General features: G+C 46.1%; 1 protein-coding gene and 2 long non-coding RNA genes across 22 annotated transcripts; all 3 read right to left on the bottom strand.

Annotated features, from left to right (window-relative positions):
• Positions 1-944: 944 nt before the first annotated feature.
• Positions 945-6174, bottom strand: LOC120680029. Of its 5 annotated transcripts, none has more exons than XR_005677445.1 (4): positions 5561-6169; positions 1797-2604; positions 1337-1394; positions 945-1256 (listed from the first exon to the last, which is right to left on the bottom strand). It is a non-coding gene; the product is annotated as an uncharacterized LOC120680029 (long non-coding RNA). The 5 variants fall into 5 exon arrangements; XR_005677446.1 differs by having other exon boundaries at positions 945-1394; positions 1797-2054; positions 2253-2604; positions 5561-6166; XR_005677443.1 differs by having other exon boundaries at positions 1337-2604; positions 5561-6174.
• Positions 6175-7969: 1795 nt separating this feature from the next.
• LOC120679989 (probable serine/threonine-protein kinase PBL8) lies at positions 7970-12910 on the bottom strand. Of its 6 annotated transcripts, none has more exons than XM_039961654.1 (8): positions 12718-12867; positions 12487-12614; positions 12109-12319; positions 10506-10840; positions 10051-10186; positions 9118-9254; positions 8903-9026; positions 7970-8549 (listed from the first exon to the last, which is right to left on the bottom strand). In XM_039961654.1, the coding sequence occupies exons 3-8, from the start codon at positions 12161-12163 to the stop codon at positions 8104-8106; spliced, it is 1233 nt and encodes a 410-aa protein (XP_039817588.1). In that variant the 5' UTR covers positions 12164-12319; positions 12487-12614; positions 12718-12867; the 3' UTR covers positions 7970-8103. The 6 variants fall into 6 exon arrangements, with proteins under 6 accessions (XP_039817588.1, XP_039817581.1, XP_039817606.1 ...); XM_039961647.1 differs by having other exon boundaries at positions 12524-12614; XM_039961672.1 differs by having other exon boundaries at positions 12487-12608; positions 12718-12866.
• A 5651-nt stretch (positions 12911-18561) lies between these two features.
• Positions 18562-24081, bottom strand: LOC120679957. 11 transcript variants are annotated; one of them, XR_005677422.1, is made up of 7 exons: positions 22439-23407; positions 22314-22362; positions 21717-21884; positions 20961-21032; positions 19818-19880; positions 19314-19436; positions 18562-18951 (listed from the first exon to the last, which is right to left on the bottom strand). It is a non-coding gene; the product is annotated as an uncharacterized LOC120679957 (long non-coding RNA). The 11 variants fall into 11 exon arrangements; XR_005677418.1 differs by lacking the exon at positions 18562-18951 and adding an exon at positions 23518-24069 and having other exon boundaries at positions 19024-19436; positions 22443-22528; XR_005677403.1 differs by lacking the exon at positions 18562-18951 and adding an exon at positions 23518-24068 and having other exon boundaries at positions 19024-19436; positions 22439-22528.
• Between the last annotated feature and the right edge of the window lie 1624 nt (positions 24082-25705).

The raw sequence follows: 25705 nt of genomic DNA, 5'->3' as shown, positions 1-25705 counted from the left end.
TGTGGAGATAACTGAAGCTCCTCGGATAAATCTTGACAGCATCGAAGTGCAGTGACAGAAACTCCAAGCACAAAGATAGATAGTGATCTAACCTAGCATTCAAGAATAGCTATAATCAACCAAACTAAATCACATGAAGGATCATTTTAATCAGTATTACAATTGAGGATCAACAAATGAAGCAAGGTACTATATATGGTGCTTGATAAAATCCAGATCAGACAGAGACTACCTATATCCTCTTCTGATGTGCTGTCCCAACTACCCAGTGCCTGATAACATCTAGCTGAACTTACGCATGCTTGGTTAGTTGCGTGCTCCAGTGATTCATAGACCATTCGTGGTGACCATAGTCAACAACGACATAACAATATATACTATGAAGGATAATTATTAACAGCATGCAAAGCAGGACATTCATAGCCTCGTAAGCAACCATGAACACAGCAGGCTCAAAATATCTTAATAATAGCCTCTGCTTGGTAGCCATTAGACGATAACTTTATACCTCCACCAATATTAGGCATTGTTTAGTTCCCAAAAAAATTCTACAGTACCCGTCGCATCGAATGTTCGGACACATGCATGGAGCATTAAATGCAGTTGAAAAACATAACTAATTACACAGTTTAACTGATTAGCACGAGATGAATCTTTTAAGCCTAATTATTCCATGATTGAACATTATTTGTCAAGTAACAATGAAATGTGCTACAGTACCAAAACCAACAACTTTTCACCAACTAAACAGAGCCTAAGAGTACTGTCATCTTCACCAATTTCTCTTAGATAACTGACAGATACAAAACCAAGGTTGCCTAGCAGCAGTTTGCAGTAAAGAAACATATGACACATTGACAATGAACATTATCTGAATGTAACCATAATATATAAAAAAAAAGTGGAACCAGAAAAGATAAGAGAAAACGGTGAATGAATATTAATTAGCCAAATCTCATTGCAGTTTAGAAACTAAATTAAAGAAATGCAATACAACTTTTTTTTCTCGAACACGCAGGAGAGCTGCGCATCAATATATTAAGAAGAAATGGGAAAAAGATGCCCAAAATGTTACATAAATGATGGGCCTGCATCTGACCCAAAAACCAGTTTTAAGAGACTCTTACAAAAAAGACAGACATGACCCGGAACACTAGACCAAAAGCCTCTAAGTGGCTGGAGCTGCTAGGGCGAGGAGGTGAGATACTCCTCGAGCCCCTGCAAAAGACCATTGCTTCATTTCTTCCTTGATAATCCTCATAACGTACAGGACAAATTAGGTTGATTCCATCAAAGACACAGTGATTACGGTGATTCCATAAGGACCAGTTCTAACCTACAACTCGCAGCAACTAAACTGTTGTGATGTTTTAGAAATCAGAGAATCAGGAAACCTACAAGAAATAGTGTTAGTTAGCATGTCACCTGAGTAAAGCCATTTATTTGGAAAGCATAATATTGCCTATGTTCAGTTAGGCCTTTGAAAACTGTAGCACTAACAATGTCCAACCCATAACAAAATTTATCTCTCCTAACGTTATAATGTTAATGTTATTTGCAGAAGTGCCAGTTCAAAACATTAGCAGGAATTTATCTCTTTCTAGACACATAGTAAAATCTATTTTACTACAGATATAAACGCTAACACCTATATCAAGTCAGGATATATATAAATGTAGAACCACTTGATTAGTAAGGCTAGATATAACAGAAAAATCTAATTATGTTTGCATTAAAAGAATAATATAAATAAATATGGGTACACAGAGGATTGGAGGAGAAATAACATTTGCAACCTCACAGAGAGCAGATGGGATTAGCACTTTTTCATGACCTTAAGGACCTTGCAAATTCCTGTAAAAGGGGAGCACAATCAAAAGGATCAGCAAGGAGAATCTATATCAAAGTAGATAAGAGTGCAATTGCCTATGACACACTATGACACTAGGTGAGAGCTGAAAGAGGAGAAAGTTGCTGCTAATTCCTGGCCTTAAAACAGTTCGGAGCTAATTGGCTGGGAAGCCGCTACTACAGGAAATCACGTGCTCAGCTGCCTACAAAAAAGAAACCGTTCAGAAGGGAATGATAGTTTCACACAGATACTGATGACTCTGGGAAAGAAAGCAATCTAAACCAAACAAAAAACATCTAGATATCTAGGAATTATGCGCAGAGATGTACATCAAAATATACCATCCTAAACAAACGTAGATTATCCTTGCGAAAGAACAGTGAGCAGATAGTGAAATGACCTGGGTTTCCGGAAGGAGAACCCGAATCCCTGTATCGTCGTGATAGTTCCTGGATCAGTAGCTATCACATACAGAACTCATTTCAATTAGATATCACAGACATACAACACTGAAATTCATTACATGGATTTAATTATTACATAACTTAGAGGGTTGTGGTACGAAAATCAGAGTACAAGTCACTTGGGCTAAAGGAAAACAAACAGAAGTCGGGAGCGGTAGCTAATCTTCTGGGCATTCTCCATCTCGATGTCTCCTCTTCACAGGTAGCTTGGAGTGTAGCACGAACCGTCCTTAACTTCCTCCTTCATCTTCAGGCTTGATCCGCGAGTCGAATCCTGCATCTACCAGACTATCCCCAAAGACGGGATAGATTCACGTCACCATCTGTATGCAAGCTTTAAGTGGATGCAAAAAGTTATAAAAGTAGTCAATGGATAGGCTGGGGTTTCCTATGCAAGCAAGTATATATATATATATATATATATATATATATATATATATGTCATCTGTCACTCATCGACACGGCCCATACCGGCACCGGTCAAATCCCGGGGCGGTGCAGGAACTCCCTCTCCCTGCACCTCATCTGACTCCACTGGGGGAAGTGGACTAGAGGGAGGTAGAAATCAGGATTTACTACACTAAATGAAGTAACAGAAGAGTAAGAATGTACATGACCGAGTACGCGGCTATACGTATAGTTTTCACCCTGCAGGGGTTGCGCACCTGTACCCACTAGCCCCATCACCCGCCGATCCGTCGACCGACTGACTCCGAGGCACCGGTTTACTGAGAACGAGACTAACCGCTACGGCATCATCTTGTCCCCCCAGGTTGAGATGCATACCCTCGCAAGAGGTCGCCCTGGAGTTGTGTGGCCCCACCCCCTGCCATCCGGAGTTTATATAAGGCCCATGCTACTCCCGCATCGGGCCTTCCCCGCACAACCCTACTTCTAACAGGTCTGGTGATGCGCATAGCTAGCTCGGACCGGGTCCACCCTCATAGTGGATAAGTGGCGTGCACGTTTACAAAGTCCCACAAATCATAGTTACCGCATATGTCCATAAGAGCCAGGGCAAGCACTCCTCACACAGTCCTCCGCAGTGGTCCGCTAAAGGCACCCATAACAGGTATTGCCTCTCCTTAGGCACCCATAACAGGTATTGCCCCCTTCTTCTTTTCCCGCACCGCCACAGGTGCTCCCCAGAATGTGTCCAATACACATTCCCGGCCAGTAGCTTGCCCCCGCTAAAAGCCCTATCTCTGGCTCCTCACAAAGTGGGTCTCAAAGCATGCCAAGACTATCATATCATGGAATTTCCCATACCCATTCTCTCTCACAGTAGCCAAAGCATCCAATAATCAATCAAGGTATATAGGGATGCAAGGAATATGGTATACAAGTAGGCCATGCAGGATTATCTCACATACACACAAGTATAGCAGTGGCGATTCTAGCAAGCAATACCTAATAGGAATTCAAGTCATAGATGGGCATGAACCTAGTAACTCTTCGTAGTCCTCCGGGGTCTCGAGGGCTTCTCGTAGTCCGGGACGTCCTCCTGGGTCTTCTGGGCGTCCGGGGCGTCGATTAACTCCTTCTCGTAGGGACCTAATCGTAATTATGTATAACTATAGAGACTAAAGTGCAAAGATGCACCAAAACTGCTCAAATAAGATCCAACCACACAACAAACCTATTCTAACGCGTAGATCATGATTTTAGAAGAATTATAAAACTGGTTTCATAATTTTCAAAGCTCCGATTGATTTATTATGAATTTTTGAAGATTAAATCATTTTCTGGAATTAATAAATGATTTTTGAAAAAGAAAACACACGGTCAGCAACACGTGGTAGCCTCTGGGCGTGCCACATGGCATGCTGACATCAGCATGACGTCATCCAGGGGTCCGGCTCTGCTGACGTCAGCAGTGGGCCCTGCTGACATCAGTGTTGACCAAGTCAACATTTACCGTTGACTGGTCAATGGGTCCACGGCTCAAGGGGTCCACGTGTCAGCCACTAGGTCTCACCGACAGGTGGGACCCATGTGTCAATGCCGGTTTCAACGAAAAAGAAAAAGGAAAGGTTAAAAGGGTTAACGGGCTCAAAGGAGGATCAGGCCGGCTCTTCTTCTTCTTTTTCTTCCCTTCCTTCTTTCTCCCATGGACCGGCGAATTGGGCCAAAGGCGGCCCGTCTCCTTTCTTCTCTTCTTTCTTTTCTTCTCCTTCCTTCACTGGCTGACAATCCGGTCCCACTCGTCAGCGCTCCTCTCTTACTACTAGGTCCCGCGTGTCAGCAGCTTGTTGGATCCGATGTGGCCAGGGCCGGTCCGGTGTGCTTGTGTGCTTGTGTGTGCGTGGGTGTGCCTAGGCTCACGCGGCAGAGCAGGATAGAGGCGGCATCGACGGTGAGGTCCCGCGGCGATGGCGACGGCGGAGCCATGGCGGAACAGCGATGCGACGGCGGCGTGAGCAACGTCGGCGTGAGGGCTCGGCTGGACGGCGAGGCTGTGCGCGTGTGTCCACGGCAGCGGCTTCAAGCTAGGCTGGGCACGGTCCGGGGTTGCTCGCGCGCAGGCGCTGGCGTTCCAGTCCGCGGCGGCGGCGAGGCAACCTAGGCAGAGCAGGGCAAGGCGGTGAGGCACGGCGGCGGCTCGGCCCAGCGCTGCAAGGCAGCAGCAGCGTGACCCGAGTGGCATGGAGGGCAAGGCGATCCGGCGTGCGCGGGAAGCCGCAGCACGGCTGACAGTGCTCGGCTAGGCAGGGCTTGGTCCAAGGTGAGGTCGGGGTGCGTGTGCGCGTGCACGCCATGTCGCGATGTCGCGCGGCGTGGGTGACGAGCGGGGCCGTGGTGACGAGGTGGCTAGGGTCAACCGCGGCGAGGCGGCGTGGCGATGGGGAGGCCGGGCACGGGTGGCTTGGTGCGTGCTCGTGTGGAGTGGTGCTCGTGCGAGGCCATGCGCGGGCGGACGGGGAGAAGGCGAGGCCTTTGGCCTGCGCGAGCGCACGCGCTCGTCGTGGCGTGGCCACGGCGCGGCATCGGTGTGGCGGGGCATGTCCAGCGGGTCCGTGGCAGTGTGTGTGAGGTGCATGCGCGCGGCTAGGGCCAAGGCGTGTCCTTTGGCCCGGAGGCGAGCGGCGCGTGTACAAGTGCGGGTGTGTGTGCGGCGGAGCCGCGTGGTTTGGCGAGGTCGGCTCAAGGTCGGGCCTTTGGCTGGGCAGGACGACGGCGGTGGCTTGGGATGGCGGCAAGCAACAGAACCGGGTGAAAAAGGGGCGGCGCAACGATGGCTCACCGGCGGGCTCGAGGGAGAAGGGCATGGAGCGGTGGCGAGGTGATGCAGCGTCAACGCGAAGCTGTGTCGTGCCGAGCTGGGGCTCCGGTGTAGGCGTACGGGCGCCGGCGTGGTGAAGAACTCCGGCGGCGTCCTTGGCTCGGGCGGCGCGGCATCGGCTCCTTCTGGTGACGGCGATGCTCGGCTCGGGTGGCGACGTGAAGCTCCTTCTCCTCCTCCTTTCTTCCTTGGCGTGCTCAGGTCCGGCTCGTCCTCCTCTCCGTCTCCCTCCTCTCCTTGCCTTCCTCTGTTTCTCTGGCGTGGCGGCGGCGGCGGTCGATTGGGGAAGAGGGGAGGCGGTTAGGGTTTGTGGTGGCCGCGGGGACTTATATAAGCCAGGGGCTCTAGGTTTGGGTCGATGTCCAGGTTGATTAGGGCGCGGACGCCGAGGTTCGACGGCACGGATGGGACGGCGCGAGGCGGGGCAACGTGGCAAGCATCCACGGCGTCTCCGAATCGAGGTCGAGGTGCCTACGGGGTCGTGGCTGACAGCTGGAGAAGGCGGCACATGGTGGCGTCAGCGAGGTCAGGCGCTCTCGGTGCGGAACGCGGGCAAGGCGGTCGTCGTCGGCTGCGGGGGAGAAAAAGCATAGGAGGGGGCGCGCTGGGTGGTTGGAAAGGGGGAGAAAGGTGGAGCTGACAAGGCGGGCCCACAGGGCAGCGGCTCAAGGCGAAAGGGAGGGGGTGGCGTGCGGTGTGGGCTGAGGAAGTGGTGGTGGCGTTGAGCTGGGCTGTGTGCCGGTTCGCGGGCCGTGCAAGCCGGGTCAAGGTGGGCCGGCGGGGTTCGTGGCTTGGCCGGGTCAGGTTAGGTTGGGCTAGGGTTTTTGGTGGGTTTAGGTCCAGACTAGGTTATAGGTTAAAGTTAGCTTTTGGTTTTAATTTGAATTGGCTTAATTCAAATTAAAACCCACACAATTCAAACAAAAGAAATCCAATTCAAATGGAAACAAGGTAGATCCAAAATAAACTCCAACTCCAAATATTTTCACACTAGCAAATATTTCTCTAATTCAAAACAAAATTTTAATTTACTAAGAATTTAGAAGGGATTAATTCTTACTTAAGTGCATTTATCTACAACATTGCTACAAAAGTTTTAAAACTCACATTTTTGGAGAATATAACATTTCGTAAAAATACGAGATGTTACAGATAGAATTCTACAAAATACATAATACATAAAAAGAAAAAAAACCTGATTTTTTTTGACAGATTGCATGGTTAGTAGATGCAGAGACAGTGGCTCCAGTTATATGACTAAATTCACAAAGGCAGGGAGTTTAACCAAGCTACACTGTGCTTTGCAAAGAAGACTGAAAAAGATAAGAAGAGATGAATCACCTCACTAACAGCTGCTGAGGGCAAGTCCTTCAAGTTTATTTGACTAATCAGAAAGTTTCAGTGAGACAAAACCACCAATGTATAATGGCACTGTAAAACCAAGCCCTTTAAGCAGAAGAGAGATGGTGCGAGATTCAAATACCACAAAATCAGCTGCAGCAACTTGCTCGGAACTGTAACATATGAATAGTAAGATAAGAATCTTAGAATCAGCAAGAAAATAGGCTATAGCATCCATCGAATTAGCTGAGAAGGATATAGATACTTGAAAACACAACTTTGTATCTGCAAACTGGTACAGCCTGAAAAACAGCACCACTGATCGGCAGCCATTCCATGTCAAGATCGCAGACTAGGGTAACAACAACAATATCAACCTTATCAGTCAAGAGGTCATATGACTACAATTTCGATAACAGAACAATGAGTTCCCTGTGGCGGGATACCAAACAAGAGAAAGTTGTCAAGAAATTTAATACAAACTGATTCCACAAATATGGACAGCAGCACCATATATCATAGCAACCATCCAACCTCTCTTCATTCAGCCTTTCATGTCTAGGGTTAATCCTGAACCCGCCTGTTTTGGCAGGGTTCGCTCAGTCAAGGAAGACCACTGTGAAAAATAGAGGGCCTTACAAGCAGCAGTATGCAGATCAAATTTACACATCAAAACGCTGGCCAAAACCCAAAAACACAAACAAACACAACACCACAGAACAGGTGCACACATGCACCCACACCACCCACGGTTTTAGACCTCATAATAATATACAACTGGCCCTGTTTAGTTCCAGCGCAAAAATTTTTTGCATTGGAATCTTACTAATTTGAAGTACTAAATGAAGTCTATTTACAAAACTTTTTGCATAGATGAGTTGTAAATCACGAGACGAATCTAATGATGCTAATTAATCCATGATTAATCAATAATTAGCGGATGGTTACTGTAGCATCACTGTTGCGAATCATGGATTAAGTAGTCTCATTAGATTCGTCTCGCGATTTACAGCCCATCTATGAAAAAAATTTGTAAGTAGACTTCATTTAGTACTTCATGCATGTGTCTGAAACATTCGATGTAACGGTTTTTTTGTGTTTACAGGGTTTATGGGATGAGAACTAAACAGGGCCCCATTCCAGCAGCAATTTAAACATCGCCATCACCTCACTCTGCATGCTGGGACAGCAGGGGAGCACTTGGGGTTTGGGATGGCCCTAAAGTGGACACTGTTCCCGGTTAGCCTGCGGCGAGCCCTATAGTCAGGAAGGCCAGAAGATTGACCGGACCCATCACTTCCGCCACTTCCCTGCAATGGCTCCAGGGTTTCAACGACATCACTCATAAGCGGCCTTGCCTTGGGGTTGTGGCTCAAGCAGTAGAATGCAAGGCTGCAGGCTTTGTGAGCAGCTCTGACCGAATACTGCCCCTCCAGTTTCGGGTCAATTATTTGGAGAAGCCTCTTCTTGTCATTGAGCTTCGGAAGGGCCCAGTCAACCAGGCTCTGCTCCCTGCTGGGCCGTGACTTGTCAATTGACTTGCGCCCTGTCAAGAGCTCCAGAAGGACAACACCAAAGCTATAGACATCACTTCTGGCAGTCAAGTGACCTGCCCATCAGGTATTATATACATGAGAAGAATAGACAAAGACGGACAAATACTACATTGGTCATACTTTGCTCTCAAATGCAGAAACAAGCAGTAAACAATCTATATGTGATAATCACTAATCAGATCATGCATTATGAATATTACAAACTGAGACCATACATTTTAGCTATGAAGTAATATTTAAACACTGAAAGAAGAAGGAAATGGTAATATATGTGATCTCAGTTAATGGAGTAGAAACAGTAGTTTTGTGTCTTAAAATTTGACATGTAGAAGTTCATATCCAGACAGTCAGGTGATATCTTCTAAGGAACATGATTAGCAAGCAAGAGAAACAAGGAGGAATGTACCAGTCATGACATATTCAGGAGCAGCATAACCATAGGTTCCCATCACCCGTGTTGATACATGAGTCTCATCACCTTCAGGGCCAGCTTTTGCCAGGCCAAAGTCGGACAGTTTAGCTGTATAATCCTGTGGCAATGGAAACAAAAAGATAAATCCCGTGTTGATGCATAGAACTGAAAAGGGAGAAGAAAGCATGAGCAAGCAATTAACACTCAACAGAGTCCAGCAGAATATTTGAGGTCTTGAAATCTCTGTAGATGACAGGCCTTTGAGCATTGTGGAGGCAAGCAAGCCCTTTAGCAGCTCCCAATGCGATTGACATCCTAGTACCCCAGGGTAATGGCATAGCTGTCTCTGAGAATATGACAAACAGGATGTCGTGATCAGTAAAATTTCCTTCCTATCAAATAAAAGTTCATTGTGATTGAATCAGCGAAAATAGTGCACTAGCATTGCATATGATACATGCTAGCAGTGGAAAGCATTCAGTAGTTTCTCCTTTTGTTGGGGACAGAGCCAATTTGTATAAAGCATTAAGAAATGTAGCAAGTAACAACTATAGTCCATAATTAGAGGAGCACTACAAAAATCAACAGATGCAGAAGAACTTAACACAGAAGTGTGGTAGTGTGTAAATGTGAAATGGATTATTTTTTGGTATCTTCAAGCAGATAGTGTTTAAAATAATTGTATATTGTCAAATTGGGAAGTTACCTAAAAGGGTCAATACATAAGCCACAAAATAGATGGTAGCCAGCTAGGTACCACCTGTAATCTAGCTAAAGAAACAGTTTACAGAGCAAGTAATCATCCAGGATGTTGAGTCATCAGAAAGTTCAACAGTTGGATGTTCAATGGTTATTTTGCAAAATTTCGAGATGACATGTAAGAATTTCAAAAGGTAACGAATCAGTTGTTGATAGGTAAATAAAATATGCCAAACCATATGCTGGTTAGAGAAGTTAGATCGTACCAACAGCAGTTACAAAAATGAGAAATGTGACATCATTTATATTTTTTTTATCAGTTCAATGTGTTGTGATCAGTGGATGACATTCAAGAAAACAGAATACAGTATGTAAACAGTGGCATGACAGAAACTCAGTTATGATATCATTCACGATCTGGCAAACAGGAGTAGAAGGATTACTTCGGAATAAATGGTTTTCTAGACTTCCTCGAAACATGAACTCGTAGACAAGCAGCCGGTGGTCATCTTCACAACAATATCCGATCAACTTCACCAAATTCGGGTGCCTTAATTGCCCCAGGAAGTTAACCTCGGTCTGACCAAAGAAAAACATAAGATGAATAAATAAACCTTTTCAATATTTTTTTGAGCAAAACATAATACTGAAGCAATTATTTTCTTGGCATAAATAAGAATGATAGCTATCAACTTCCATGTGCAAAAATATGCCAATAGCATTTTACTAGCAGTCATTCACACTTGCTTAACCATTAAAAATCATAATAGCTCATAGATTTCCATCTTAATGCATCAGGTTTCTTTGCTCAATAATGTTGCTATTTCTGGCATGCAAGTAAGCTATTGTGTTTTCAAATTTTCAAGCATGAAAGATATTAAACAACTTGGCTACTTACAAGCCATTCTCTGTGCCCTTGATGTCCATCTTTGTTGAGCACCTTGACTGCAACAGGAAGTGACTTCAGCCCAACCCTGACATTCTCATCTATGTAACCCTTGTAAACGGTCCCAAATCCTCCTTCACCAAGAACATAATCAGCACGGAAACTCTTTGTGATTGTCTCGAGCTCAAACAATGTGAAGGCAATCACATCATTGTATATGGAAATGTTCTTGGCATCTTCAATTTTCCTAGGTGTTGAGGGATCACTTAAATCTGATGAGGTACGGGTGTGCTTCCTATCGGCGATGGCATTCTTGGCAGGATGTTGTAGTAGGTGGAGCTGCTGAACTGAGAACATGGTAATATGATATTCAGTAGTAAATTCAAGTCCTCGACAACAAAAAATGAAGGAAAAATGAAGTACTATTGCCCATCAGATCACTGCAGAATTGATTAGTCTAAGTTACAAGGATTTCTTGCGTGTATAAGATAAAAGTGCCAAAAAGCACTAGAGAAAATTCTGAGTCAGTTTTATGTACGTCACGAATACATTAAGAAATAAATAAGATTCAAGAATTTAAGTAGAATTATCAGCATTTGCAAAGAGGACTGAATAAAAGATAGCTACTCATGCTGGAATGCCAATTTCCTACTTGGTGATTATATATAGAAGTAACATAAGAACAGTTGGAAATGAATGAGTGGCCAACTGCTAGCATCCATTAAATGGCCTTTTCCCTAAAATAATAGCTTCTACTGTACTTATATTTCGAAGTACGAAGCAGGGAAAAAATAAGCAATATATTTACAAGCACAGATTGATTACAGCAAGGGTGAACAGGTCAGGGGACCAGATCTGCTGAACAGTGCATGCAAATTATAAAAAAAAACTCAAATTGCTTTAGAAAATGCAAGTAGCAACTAGAACAGATTATGTTTATTCGACTTGGAGGATCTTGTTTTTTTTTCATCCATGCGAAATTGAAAATCAATTGTGTGGAGGAGGGCACAGAATGGCACTCGCTGGGGAAACTGCCACTCGATTTTATAGAAAACCAAGAAGATGGAGAAGCACAACAGCTTGAACAGAAGATGTAGCAGAGAAGAGATCGCAGAACAACAACCTAGAATGGTGACAAGAAGAATCAAACAAGTTTTCAACCAAAGAAGATAAATACCTGAGCAAATGCAGTAAAACCAGAGTCCTAAGGCTGATTGGTATCCAAGGCGAAAATCAACATAACAATTCATCAAAAGCCCCACTAAAGTATTAAAAAGAAACATTTGAGCAAAAATTGACCTAAAATTTTAATTGAGCCAAATTTTCATGCTGCCGATTTGGAATGGACTCCCAGAAAAATCGAATTTTGCAACAAAATCGACATTGTGAGAATACTGATGAACCAAAAGCCATCATCACAACAGAAAGAAAGAAGGAAATAAATCATTTTTGGCAATCCGCGGCGACCCAACCAACCAAGGGAACCCAGAGCCAAAAGCTACCAATCCACCAGCCAAATTTTGACGCAATCCGAAGTGCCCAGCGTGAGATCCAAATTCCAAAGCACCACCGACAAGAGTCCCCAAGAAATCCGAGGGCAAACTTTGAAGGATACCTTGCGCGTGCGCAGCGACGACGGCATTCTCCTCTCGCGTGCCGCAGTTGCCCATCTCCCTCTCTTCCTTCCCCTCCTCCCTGCGGCTCAGTTGATGGTGTTCTTCTACTTGTACCAGGGGTAACCCAGGCTTTCATTCTTGGCAGGTTGCTTCATGCCATTCGCTTCTTCCTCCGACTCGGAGACGACACGAGATAGACGACGGCTAGAGCTGCGGGCGGGTGGATGAGTTGTGAGGCGTGTGAGTACGGCGTGTGGTGTGGTGGAGAGTGTGCGCGCTCGACCTCGGTAGAGCAAGGAAAAATGGGAAATGTGGGGGAGAGGGGTGGGTATGCTAGGAAATTTAACACATTCAATTTTTGCAACAAACCGACACACATGAGAGGTAGATCTACAAGTTGCAATATCAGCTCACATCCGCAGTGAGGATTCTAGGATCCTTTGCTCGAGGAGAGAACGAACAACGCACAAACTGCAGGGAAAATCGAAATACCCTTTTCCTGCCGCTAGAAGAAGAAGAAGAAAAAAAAAAGGAAGCTTTTGCATTAGGACACGGTGATGCGTTGCAACCACATGATGAAGGGAAGGGAAGAGAAGGGAAGGGGCTACCTGGTGCCTGCTCTTCACCGGTGATGGCTCGACGCAGATCCAGCGATGGAGGCGCGGGTCGAGCGGAGCGGCGGGCGCGCGGGAGGAGAGCGTCGGGCGGCGAAGAAACGAGTTCGACTCGTCCTGAACTCCTGACGGTGTCGATCGCAGATTTTTGCAGCACGGTGCGGCTCAGCATCTCTTCACTACTATTAATAAAACGACGTCGTGGTGGGCCCACCACCGGCTGGAAATGAAAAATCGGAAACTAGACTGACACGAGTTGGGATGTGGAGCACCACGGCCGGGGGGCAAAAAAATCGGAAATAAAAGAAAACCGGGAAGGAGTTGCACGGCGCGAGAGCGAGCGCGAGGTGGATTGGCGGAAGAACTGCTTGCACACGGCCGTAATGTTCGCCTGTTCGGCTATTGAGCCCGTTTATGCGACTAGTTGTATCTGTTTACCCCGTTTAATAATCGTCCATAAATAGTCGGCGTTTAGCTCGAATAATTACTCCCTCCGTAAAAAAGTTATTTTAGCATTCAAAATTTGTTCAAAAAATAAGTTATTTTATCCTATTTAGAAAGTATAGATGCATGCAAGAATCGATCAGTACCAAATATGAATAATAAATAGGAGCAAACATGGTCATTTTATTTTCTTGTTAATTTATACTACAATTTTTAGAATGACTTATTTTTCTTTAATGGGGTAGTAGTTAAAAGATAGGTGACGAATATTTAGAATTTACCGTTTAGACTAGAGCTGGCGATGAGATTTCTCTTCGTATTCTCTAGGTGGATCACTCACATGCAAGGTACTATATTAAACAAGTCTCATCCCTCAAATATCGTGGTAGTGGTGATGTGAATAAAGAGATTGCAATGGTGGAACCATTAAGACGATATATCGGACTGCCATGCAAAGGAAGCTATTGGAAAAAGCAGCAACTCTGATCTCATACGCCGGTTCTGCACCACAATTCACCATCTCTCAAGCATGTCTTATTCCCACGCCCCTTCACCACGTCTTGTCTTTCGGTACACCATCACAGTGGCAAAGTTAGAATATGTTAAAATATGTTACAATGCAACGGTCTATTATAATATTTTAAACACTAATTTTTTTAAAATAATATGTTGATAATTTTATAACCATTTAAACATTTTTATTACCATTTTTCTACAGATAAATAGGCCAATGGGTGACTTTACTGCAGGTTAACAAAAAAAAACTCGAGTTGTGCAATTCTTCTGTTATCAACGGCTCCATATATTGTAGATACAGTGTCTATAATAGTTGACTTACTGGGCATTTTGAAGATTTATTTTAGCCCTACCAAGTAGTACAACAAGGTACTATGAACATGAGCAGAGGGATCCACCACTTCCCATGATTTCTCTTGTTGAATGATTATTTCTTTTGACATTTCTGCTGAGTTAACAGGGACCAACTAGAAGATATTTTTCGACCCTGATAGAAAAGAAAAAAAGGGGGTAGGGGCTCAGGAGCACAATATGTATGATGTTGTCTTGAAATGAATCATTATTATTACTTTTGAATAAAAATTTAGTTGCATTGTCTTTTGTGTCATATTTCTTGAGATAAAAAGCTTTGTAGGGACGATGAACACCACATGTAGCTGGCTTTGATGTTATGGACAGCATGGAGGGAGCTTTTCAATTCGTCTTGGAACATTTCAAGCAAGAGAAAAATGAATAGAACAGGAACTAACAGAACAAGACGTCAAGTGGTGATCATCCTTCCAACCAAATAGGAGCCATCAGGTCCCTCCAACCCAATATGAAGATGGAGTCATTCCATTCCTCTACCGTGGAACGGAACCGTTCCATTCTACTTTGCTCTTCAACCAAAAGCATCCTTGAGGCTCTGGAGGATAGTATCTCGTTTCAATGTCTCCCTTTTCGGTGATAAAAAGCTGTTGGGCCATGATGTGAAGTAGCAACCACTTAATTGCTTGTCTCCAACAGAAATGGAAAGGAGTTTGTGGTCATGAACACGTAGAGAGGAAACCGACCATGAAATGAGGTGGGGAAAGCGCCGAGAAACAGGCCCTCCCTCCATTGCGAGAAATGAACTGCATGCACAGGCACAAGGGAGAAGGACCACGGGCATGTGCAATTGTGCACGGGTGGGTTCCGGCCGGCGTTGCTGCTGCCCCAGCCTGATTGCTTGCCAGCAACAGCAGCAGTAGCAGCCAGCCAGCCACCAGGCCAGCAGCTGCATCAACAGGAGCCGAAGCAGCAGGCCGAGCACGCTGAGGCAATGGATGGAGCCATCTCGTCGTCTCGTCCCCAAGCGGCCAAGCCAAGTGGCAAAGCGTGTGCGTTGCCTGTGAAACCTGTGATGCTTTTGGGGGGGGGGGGGGGGGGGGGGGGCACGACGGAGGCCCGTGGCAATGATGGAGGCAGAGCAGAGCTGCATGTGGTGCGGCGTGGAGAAAAAGGGGAGGCGAACGAGGGAGATACACTCGCAGCAGGCGAAGATCTTGTACCTTGGAATTAGCAAAAGCGACGCACCATCACGATGAACAAAGCTGCTGCTGCTGCTGCATGCCTCGCAGTTGTAGGCCATTAATCTTTCAGGGAAAAAAAAGTCGGAGGCCCTGCAGAATACAGTTAGCATCTGTCACCTGCTTTATTTCTTTTCTTCAACCCACCAACTTTTTTTCTACCCGTAGGCACAGGATCACCTTTATCGCTCTAGGTTACTTATATTTGTTTAATGATTATGCTTGGGATCCATGTAACCATGCTGGTTCGTTGGTGGCCTATAACTGCCAGCTGCTTAATGTGCACAGCTAGCAGCACAGCAAGAGCAAGCAGTACTTCCGGCAATGATCCTGCTGCTGCAGTGTAGCGGCAAGAGCTAGCAAAGTTCGTTGGTGATAAAGGCCCTGTTTAGGGAGCTTGAGCTTCTCCAAAAGTTCTACTTGGAAAAAGCTCAGGTTGATTCTCTATAAAGCTGTTTTTCCCAGAAGCTAACAAGGCCTGTTTGGGGGAGATTGTGGGTGTCGGCCGTGTCACTGAGGGAGCACGGCGCGAGGGAGGAGCTCCGGCAGACAGCGGCTCGGCACAGACACCATCCGCCCGCAGTCCTGCCCCCCGCTTCGCGTGAGCCCGTCCGTCCCAGCGTGCAGCCCCGCCTCCACCGCCTCGGCACCCGTCGGCCGCGCCGGCCGCCAGCGGATCCCGCGCCGCCGCGGGCGCCTGCAGCCGCCTCCACCGCCTCAGTCCTCGGCACCTGCCGGCCGTGTCGGCCGCCGGCGGGGGGAGAGAGCTCCAGTCAGCAAGAGCGCGAGCCGAGGGGAGGGACGGCGGCGGCCCGCGCTTAGGGGAGGAACGGCGGCAGCTGCTGCGGAGGGGAGGGGAGGGACGGGAGATAGAAAGCTCCGACCGGCGGGAGAGCGAGCCGAGGGGAGGAACGGCGGCGGCCCGCGCCGAGGGGAGGAGCGGCAGCGGCCACTGCGGAGGGGAGGAGCAGTGGCTGCCGGAGCGCAGGGAAGCGAGGGCGCCGGCGGCGGCGCATGGATGGGCAGCGGCGGCCAGCGGCCAGCGGCCAGCGCGAGGATGAGGAAGGGGCGACCGGTTTAAGTGGAAAAGCTTGGGAAGCTCCTCCCAGCGAGCTTGTTCGCTTGTAGTGTAACGGGAGGCTTTTGCAGCTTCTCATCGCTCGAAGAAGCTGGTTCCTTTGGTGGAGCTTTGTGCTTTTTCAATTAGTTGGAGTAGCAAAAGCTGTAGAAAGCTAAAACAAATAGGGCCAAAGAAAAGGAAAGGAGAGGAGGCGGCATGGGCAGGTAAACAAATGCCTGCACCGCAGTGACAGTTGGGGAGAACGTGCACCTGCAGTAGCTCCTGGCTTTTGCATCGGCTTGCAGGGTTTCAGAGAGCCCCCATGCTCGTCGTTAGGCCACGCATCATGTGCAATAAATTACCTTGTCACGTCAATAGCGTACATGTGACTAGTACTCCATTTATTTGATCAATGGTTGTTTGATTAATTATCTTGAGATGGACTGGTAGAGCTTATCGTTTTCTCTTCAGTCGATTCCCATAAAGTACTCATCCCTAGATGGGCTCCGCTGCATGCACGCTAGATGTCAACTTGTAGGGAGACGGGCATGATACGTGCAACGCGCTTGTTCTGTTGCGACAAAGCACTAGTTGTGTATCTGTATACTCCCTCCATTCAGTTTTGATAGATATATTTCCATATGACACAATGACCAAGGGCACCACAAGTGTGCTTATCAATCTAATAAATGTCACAGACTTTTTTGTTGGTCCTCCAATGTTTTAACTAGGAACTCTTTGTAACTAGTGCTATTTATTGTCAATACCCATGCTAATAGTAAATATAGCTATCATTTTTGAACATTTAAGTTTTTGAAATATAGCTATCAAAAGTGAATAGAGGGAGTACTACACTCTGCGCCTACGAGATCGTACGTGCACGCACATGGTTACAAGTTTTAAGACTCCTTGGGATGCGTTAATTACTCTAGATATGTGGCAGCCTGCTGCTGGAGATATCATTGTTAATAGTAACTAGGTCTGGTTTGTTAGTTCAGGCCAAAAGTTCTTCACTGGAGGCTTTTAGATTTCGTATTGTTTTCCAGGTGCACGCCCGAGCTACAGGACGAAAGCTGACCTGCTCTTCACTTCAATGGCAGTCCTACTGAGGACTGACGCGAAAGCAAGCACGTGCAAGGATCCATCCATCGAGCTGAGGGAGCCATTGATTGAGCTGGGGCTTGTTTCTTGGACACTTGGTTTTATGATTTTTTTTTGAAAGGAAATGGTTTTATGAAAATTGATTGAACCAAACTAGCTACGGCTTACAGAAAATGAAAGCATATATACATATATATTATAGTACTCCCTCAAGATCTTATGCGCATGCAGTGATGCAGGCAGGAATGGGTTCCACGAAGAGAAAAAAGGGGAAGCAACAAGTTGCAAGGAAAGGCACAAAACACACATAATTCAGGATTTCATCCATTTCAGCCCCCCACGATGGAAGAAACAAGGCCTGGATAATCCCAGTGGCCTGACCCGAGCAAGGACCATGTGAGAGAATCGGTCCCGCGTCAGAGCTGGTCTGCTCGTTGGAAGATGCAACAGCCGGATCTTCGTCTTGTCCCACAGCACAGCCTGAATTGTCGTGTCCACGACACCTTTGGGACTCAATGCATAAAGTTTTGGGTGTAAAATACGGTAGTATTTTAATTTATATTTGATAATTATTATTCCGTCATGGGTTAATTTATATTTGATAATTATTATTCCGTCATGGGTTAACTAGACTCAAAAGATTTGTCTCGTAAACTATAGACAAACTGTGTAATTAGTTATTTTGTTTAGCTACATTTAATACTTCATGTATGGGTTAAAACATTTGATGTGATGAGAAATTTTGTAAAATTTTAGAATTTTGAAGTGAACTAAACAAGGCCTCAATCCATCAGCGGAAATCTCTCCCCCTTCTGACCTGCCCTGTCCATTACTGCGCCATTACTAGCAAGCTTGTGGCCTTCTTCGTTTCCGTGCAAAAGAATTCGATCCATGCACTGTTCAACCCCCTGAGCTACGTGTATGGCAGTGTAGTCAGGGAAAATCGCATAAAAAAAGGATGGTGCAAAAACTGCTGATGACTGGAGAACAGTTTCTCTCTTCGTTCCCTCTGCATCTTGAATCTTTCCCGTGAATTAGGGCCGCGTGAAAGACAAATGATTTCCTGCCCACTACCCAAACAGAGCAAACACTAGAGTCTAGACTCACCCCTGCTCGCAAGACCATTGCCAGTGTCATGCATTCATGCGAGTCAGATGGACAACACCAAGAAACAGGGGACAAGTGTCCTAATCCAATATCAAAGCGAAACCGATGTTGGCAAGCAAATCAATCAGCCGGCAGATGCGGTAGGAGCTGTTCGCAAGAGACCAAGCAGGAGCAGCCCCAGCATCCAGATGTGTGTGCCCCCCGGCTGGTCTCGATGTAGATCACAGGTAGCACATCCCTTTCCATCCACGACATCAATGTAGCAAGCGGGCAGGGAGCCCAGGCCTAGCAGCTTGGCAGCAACCGTTTGTCAAATTCAGTTACTCACAGATCCATATCGTATCGTCAGACCCCAACGTGCCACCAACCCACCTTCGGTTCATCCAGCTACCCAGGTGTACCATCAGCCACTGTTGCTATCGCCGACAGCAGACAGTCCATGTTCATTCAATCCTGCAGCACAACGGTTTCAAGAGAAAAGGACTGCCACGAGATGCGCATGCAATGCAGATGGAACTCAGCGAGGGAGCAGCAGCAGCAGCAGCACAGTTTATCAGGTAACATTCCTACTGCACCACACAATTCTGAAACCTATAGATCTCAAATGGAACTCAGCCGGAAACAACAGACAACTCAAAGGTGGCGCATATACAGGGTAAAAATAGGGTGGAGACACTGGGGAAATGATGAAAATGTTTCTAGCCTGAGCCCAATTAATTGCCTCTGCAAGTCACTCATCCATGATACCCCTGATGCTCCCTAAGCTATTGTTAGCAAAGCACCAAACGTGCTGAAGAGATGGTAAAACTCTGGACCTGCTGTGTTTATGAAGAAAGCTTGGAATCTCACATGATCCAGGCAACATCTTCACCGTAACTTACTCCCCATTGACAAAGCTTTTACTGTCACAGTATTCTCACTGGCTTCCTTCTCCACTTCTGCAAAAAAGCAAAAATGAATGTAAAGCACACCAGATCCATGGACCAGAATAAATGAGAACCACAACAACCACACATCAAAGAACATGTTGCCAAGCGTAATATAAGAGGGGGGATTGGTCATTGGTCCCAGGAAAACAACCAGTATTTATTGTACACATGCAAGAAGCTTTACTCAAGCAATAATGCATCAGCACTTTTCAAATCAGTAAACAATAGCTCTCATATGCACATCATTGATATGAACAGGACAGAATCAAATAACATGTATACCCATAGCCATTTGAACAGCATATGTATTTGAATCATCCTGATAAATACACAATTGACAATCATTTTGCGTAAAATGTGTGTATTCAAATAAACTCACAGCTTGATTACCTTTGCATAGTCCATCTCAGCAATTGTGACATGAAAAAACAATAAAATATTGAATGCAGTAATCTGCAGACAAAACGAGGAAGTTAGAAAAGTTAGATAGCTCCGGATAACCACATAACCTGATATTCATAACGAAAATTGCAGCAGATTGTCATTTACATGGCTTTGGTCAATACTTGATAGTTGATACATATGAGGGCTCAACTGTTAACCTTTTAAGTTATGTATATAAATGGCATGTGCCTTCTACTTGGTGATTTGATGCAAGCAATTTCGACTTTAGACAAACTGAGGACACTGATTACATCTGTTTTGGTGCACACTTAACATATGTCCGGACCGCCAAAGGATGCTAGCCCAGTTGGTTAGTCACTCCGGCGGCACCCCTCAGGTCCTGAGTTCGACTCCCCGTGGGAGCGAATTTCAGGCTGAGGGTAAAAAAATCCCCTCGCTGGCCCCGTGTGCCAAAGCATTGGTTGTGAGACGGCCCAGGTCGGCCTGAGGACCCTTACATGGCCCAGGCACAGTTCCCAAGGGTTACGTCTCCCAGTGTCAGGGCGGGGCCAGGGTTCGGGGATTTTCTCGGTCGGGGAAGCCGAGGCTTCTTCTTAAGTTAATACCGGTGGGGCGGTCTTTCCCCACCCGGCCGAGTTTTTTTTTTTTATGTCCGGACCAGTTAAGCAAAGCTGAAATCTAGTTGGCATAGGGTTTAGATTTTAGAATTTGGGTAGCTCTGGAAAAAACACATATCCTAGTTTGCATCAAAGCTAGAACTTGGATGCAACGATATACAAAAACTATTTTTTAGGAAAAGTTTATTTTCCATCCCTTAAGTATTGCCAAAGTGTAACTTTCATCGCTTACATTTCAATTGGTGCAAATAAATCCCCTAACTAATTAAACCAGTGCACACATCATCCCTATGTCGGCTTAACAAGCCTGTCTGAATCACTATTCTTTGGAGGGTTAAATCAGTTTGCTGCCATCCAGAAACGAAAATGGCAAAACAGGAACAGCCAACAGAAGCATAAGCAGGCATTTGTATCTCTATAGGCTGACTTATTAGCTGACTATGGTTTTCTCCTCTTTCTTTCTTTTCCTTCTTTTGGAAGGGTGGCCATGTGAAAGGAAATTCACACTTACCTCAACATCTCCAGCATGGAATAGATCAGATGCACCATCTATGTCAACTATCTGAGACTCTGAACCTGGACCCTGCATCAGGAAATTCTACAGTCAGCAGAAAGAACAAGTGGACATATTTCAAATTCACGTCTAGATTTAAGAGCCAATAGTTGTACCAAGTAAACTAAATCATTCACTTCCAGTTCCCAAGAAATGGAGTATACTATGGCCAACTAAATTTTACAATCATTTAATGAACATTTTTCAAATGCATTTAATAAACAGTTGGACTACCAACCATATGGATTTTTCTGACAATTCAAGGACTTATCAGATTTTATTCCCACTGTTATACTTCCAGAATATCACTGTTCGTGTGCACAGTTGTTTAGCCCGTGTACACGCCGTATACACGCTACACAGTGGCTTACCGTGTCAGTTTAATCAGCCATTTATCCCATTCAATTACCGTTTAGTCCATTTAAATGGTTGTTTAGCCTGAATAAATAGCTAAACGGTAGGTAGCCGTTTAGTCCGTTTAAACGTTTAGGGTAACACCGCAGAATATACTGACATTATGGACAAGACAAGGTCTCCAGCAAGCAATTTTGAACATCAGTTCTTGTAATAACAATAATTTGTTAGTAAAAGTTACCAAAAGAGCTATATTAATTTATCAGCAGACTATTCAAAAAAGAAAAACCAGAAGTAAATGATATGTTTTAAAAGGAACAAAATGATATATTAATGCATGTGAAACTGTAGAATTCAGACCTATTTGAGAACTGAACTGTTCGCCTAGATGTAGGAAGGAGAAATGAGGTACTTTAGTTCCAACTTCAAGATCCACTATCATCAACTTTCTGACCATTTCCACCACTGAATTGCCTTTGCAGCGAAGAGTGACTGTGGGCCTCAGAAGGTGACCCTCCTTCCCTCCCTCTTAACACAGAAGCATACATATCATGAAGCAATGCTTGATCAACATGGGAATAAAGCCTTTCCATCACCAGAAAAAAGGTGTATTATCTAGGAATCACAAATTCATTGGTCCCCACAAGGTTGAATAAGTTGGAGTTCAGAACCAGAAAATGGGTATAACAGAAGATTTATGGTTCATGCAGCCATTGGAACAAGAACAATAGTGGACTGCTCATCCTTAAACATTTCTTAATATGACACTAGGTTCACATGGTTTCCTAAAGGACAGATCAGATAAGGAAATCTTTTGGACAGTACAATTGTTGACAAAATAAGTTCCTGGTAGATCGAGAATCAATTGCAAAATCGAAGAACAGCTGTGAGGTTCGATCAGAATTCAGAAATAAAAAGCAACTGAGATTTAGAACCTAGAAATTTCCTAATTCATACCTCAATATCATTCTTAGCAAAGCTCTGAGGAACTCCCCCACAGTTTGCCCTTCAAAAAAACCATTCTTAGCAAAGCAAAGTCTAACATCGAAATCCGAAAAGAAAAACTAAAGTGAAATTAGTACCAACAATATCTGTCGTAGACACTCCCTCAGTTCTTTTAATCTGCTTATATCGGCCGGCCATTTTGGCAAGGGCATATGCATCAATACCATCTGGTAGAAAACAAGGATCATCACCATGGATAGTGTAATCTATGTTGTACTCATCGAATAGCTTTTTCATGAATTTTTCAGTTATAGTGTAAGGTCCATCTGGAACGGTATCATCCACCCATTTCACAGAAGGGACCATTATCATTCTGTATTACATTGAAAGAAGAAAGATCATAGCCTTATTATAGAATGTAAAGGAATAACGGAGCATGATACTTGATACACTCTGATACATCCAATGAATCAGAAAAAATAACAACACAGAAAAACATAAATTTCCAGACAGCCAGGTCACACGTAATGGAACATAATATAAAATTGAGAAAAAAAAATGATGATTTAAGGATTTTTTGCGTATGCAGAAAGTGTCAAACCAAGTACCGATATACTTTATTAAACCAAGTGCACCGATGCACTTTTAGCCTCTTACCCTTTAACTGAATATCTTGATGAACCAATAGATAACTGCCACAAGATCACATAAAACCCTATGGATTGTTCCCATTTTGTGGAAACTGCAGTAGTGAAATGATCGAAGACAATTTTGTGAGTAACTATGAAAAAAGAAAATACGTTACTTTAGAAACCTGTGTTGCACATCCGTATGCTAGAATTGCACTAGGCAACACATCAGAGATTAAAAAAAAAACAATGATAGGGTGGTATGAGGTTGGAGGCTTCGTTGACTTAACCGGTAAGGAAAAAAATTGGAGGATGCCGATAAACGTGTTTATCGAATTTCTCAGAAATTTATCGAAAAAAAAATCATCAAACCGTTCACAAAATAATCTAGATTATCTCAAAACAAAGATGAGATGTCACAATGCATAAAAATGAGAATACATATGGACTAGGAGGAAAGTGTGGGTACGGATTCAAAATTACCGAGAATTTTTGACAAACCGATCACCACCGATAAACGCAAACGCGATTATCGGTTTTCTCGGGGGGGGGGGGGGGGGGGTGTTCGCTGAGAAATTTTCCCGCACCTCTCGCGGAGCGCCGTAACGGGCGTTCCCTTGTTGGCCTTGCGCGCGTCGTCGCTGATGAAGCCGACGATGAGCTCGTCCCCGAGGGCGCACGCCTGGCGCAGCGCGTTGCAGTGGCCGTAGTGCATCATGTCGAAGCATCCGTCCATATAGACGCGCACGGGGCGGCGGCGGCAGGGACGGAACGATACTGGGGCCCGCGAGGTGGAGCGCGAGCACCGTGGCGAACCAGCACGAGGCCGCCGATGAGACAGGCCGCCAGCATTTGGGCGCTCCATCCTGTGCAGTGCTGGCGCCCGCCTCCCTGGAGACAGCAAGCCGGAGGAGGTGGCGGGATACGGGACGGGAGGAGTGGTGGAGTGCGGTATGTGTTTGTGATTGCGCTGTGAGTGTGGGTTGGGATCTAGGGTTAAGGACTATGAGAGTGTGTGAGGGAAGGGAGAGGGGGAGGAGGGGGCGGTGTTGGGGTTGGGCAATGGCTGCTGGTGGCGGCGAAGGCGAGACGGGGGGCGAATTGCTCCGGTGGCTCCGGGGAAGAGGGGTGTTTGAGCCAGCTGCCATATGGGGCCAAAGCGTCAGTTGAGGTGAGCAGGATCAAGGAGCCATGACCCCACGTGTCATTGATCTTACTGTCGAAAGCCACGGGAGGGGGGAGCACAACGTATTCTGGGCTTCTGGCTATGCCGGTGATACATGATGTGAGAGGTTATATTAGCTTGACACTTCGTCGACAATAAAGGGAAGATAAAAGAGAATGCCATTGATCGTTGGCAGCAGAGAGGAGATCAGGAGAAAGTAGTGCAAGCTTGAAGCTGCAGACAGGTTTCAGATAGAAGGAGCTTTTTTCGAAAAGATAGATGGAAGGAGCTCCTGATTGTCGACACCTTCGATCCATCAGCAGAAATCTCTCTATGTGAAAACCTCTACAAGAACTACTTAACCTAGAGCAAATTCCCTCAATGCCATCAAAAATTTAACTAGAGCAAGTTATATGAAAACCTCCACAAGAACTGCTTAACCTAGAGCACATTCAGGAGGAATAAATTCCCTTAATGCCATTGCAAATTTGTAGACTCTGTTGGAAGCTTTAGTGTGAGAGAGAGGGAGGCCAAGAAGACACAAAAGACTTTTTTTGGGGGGAGTAGATCGAAAGCAACCAAATCTGAGAACGAGACTGGAGGTACCCCTCCGCGTCGCTCTCAGGCGACAGGAGGGGCGACGCCGCCCCCCACCAAACACCCCACCTAGGAGCCCTCGACGGCTGCTGCCGCCGGCGGTCAGCGCGCGACGGCAGCGGTCGCGGTGGCACAGAATCCGGTGACCATCCGCCACCCACTCTTTCCACCTCCCCTCACTCCTTTTCTCCTCAAACTTTAGACACGAACAGCCATGAAAATCCAGCGAGGGTGCTCCATTCGCGAGCTCTGAGGGCCCAGTGCAGCTACCTTCGTCAGATCCGGGCTCCTCAAGCCCTGATCTAGTCTCTCCGATGGGGAACTAGGGGCCCTACTCGGTGCTTGGCGAACCGGCTACCGCAGGTTGGGTGCTCCATTCGCTAGCTCTGGGGGTCCTGTTCGGCCTTCTTTCGGGCGGAGCATGCGTCTCCACATTGGGGGCGACATGTGGGACGGCCACCACCCAGACACCGTCGTGCCGTCCGTGTGCGGCAACCCTCCCCTCCGCGCGGTCCTCGGTGACCGGTTTCGGCCTCCGGGGGTCCGAATCTGCCATATACGGGAGTTTCGCGGTGGCCGTGCGTCTGCTGGGTTGGTGGCGAGCCTGCGTCTGCCACACCTTTCGCCCACACCGTTGGACCTCAGCAAGGTCTCTACTGCAGGCCCGGGGCACCATGATCGTGTCGCCCTGCCGGCGGCTGGCGCGACTTCCTGGCCCTGCAGGACAGCATCGCGGTTCCTGTGGGCAGGTGTTCCGGGAGTCGCCGGCGAAAGCCATCCCTGGTTTCCAATATCCAGTGACAACGACGATGCTTGCGGGCGCCGTTCTCCTCCATGGAGGCGTTGTCTTGCGACTCTCGCACCATAGCCGTGGTTGAGGTAGCTACCGTACAGCGAAAGCTCTGCGCCCGATGCGCAGGGGGTGTCTCACCTTCGCATGGTCTGCCAGGGTCCTCGGGCAACCCCCGGTGTTGGTTTCTGGTGCAAAGCTGTTCAAGCTGTGGATGATCATC

Source organism: Panicum virgatum, chromosome 2K, assembly GCF_016808335.1.
Source record: "Panicum virgatum strain AP13 chromosome 2K, P.virgatum_v5, whole genome shotgun sequence".
Taxonomy (NCBI): domain Eukaryota; kingdom Viridiplantae; phylum Streptophyta; class Magnoliopsida; order Poales; family Poaceae; genus Panicum; species Panicum virgatum.
Note: the sequence above shows the minus strand (reverse complement) of the source record. Positions and strands in the feature narration are given on the sequence as shown.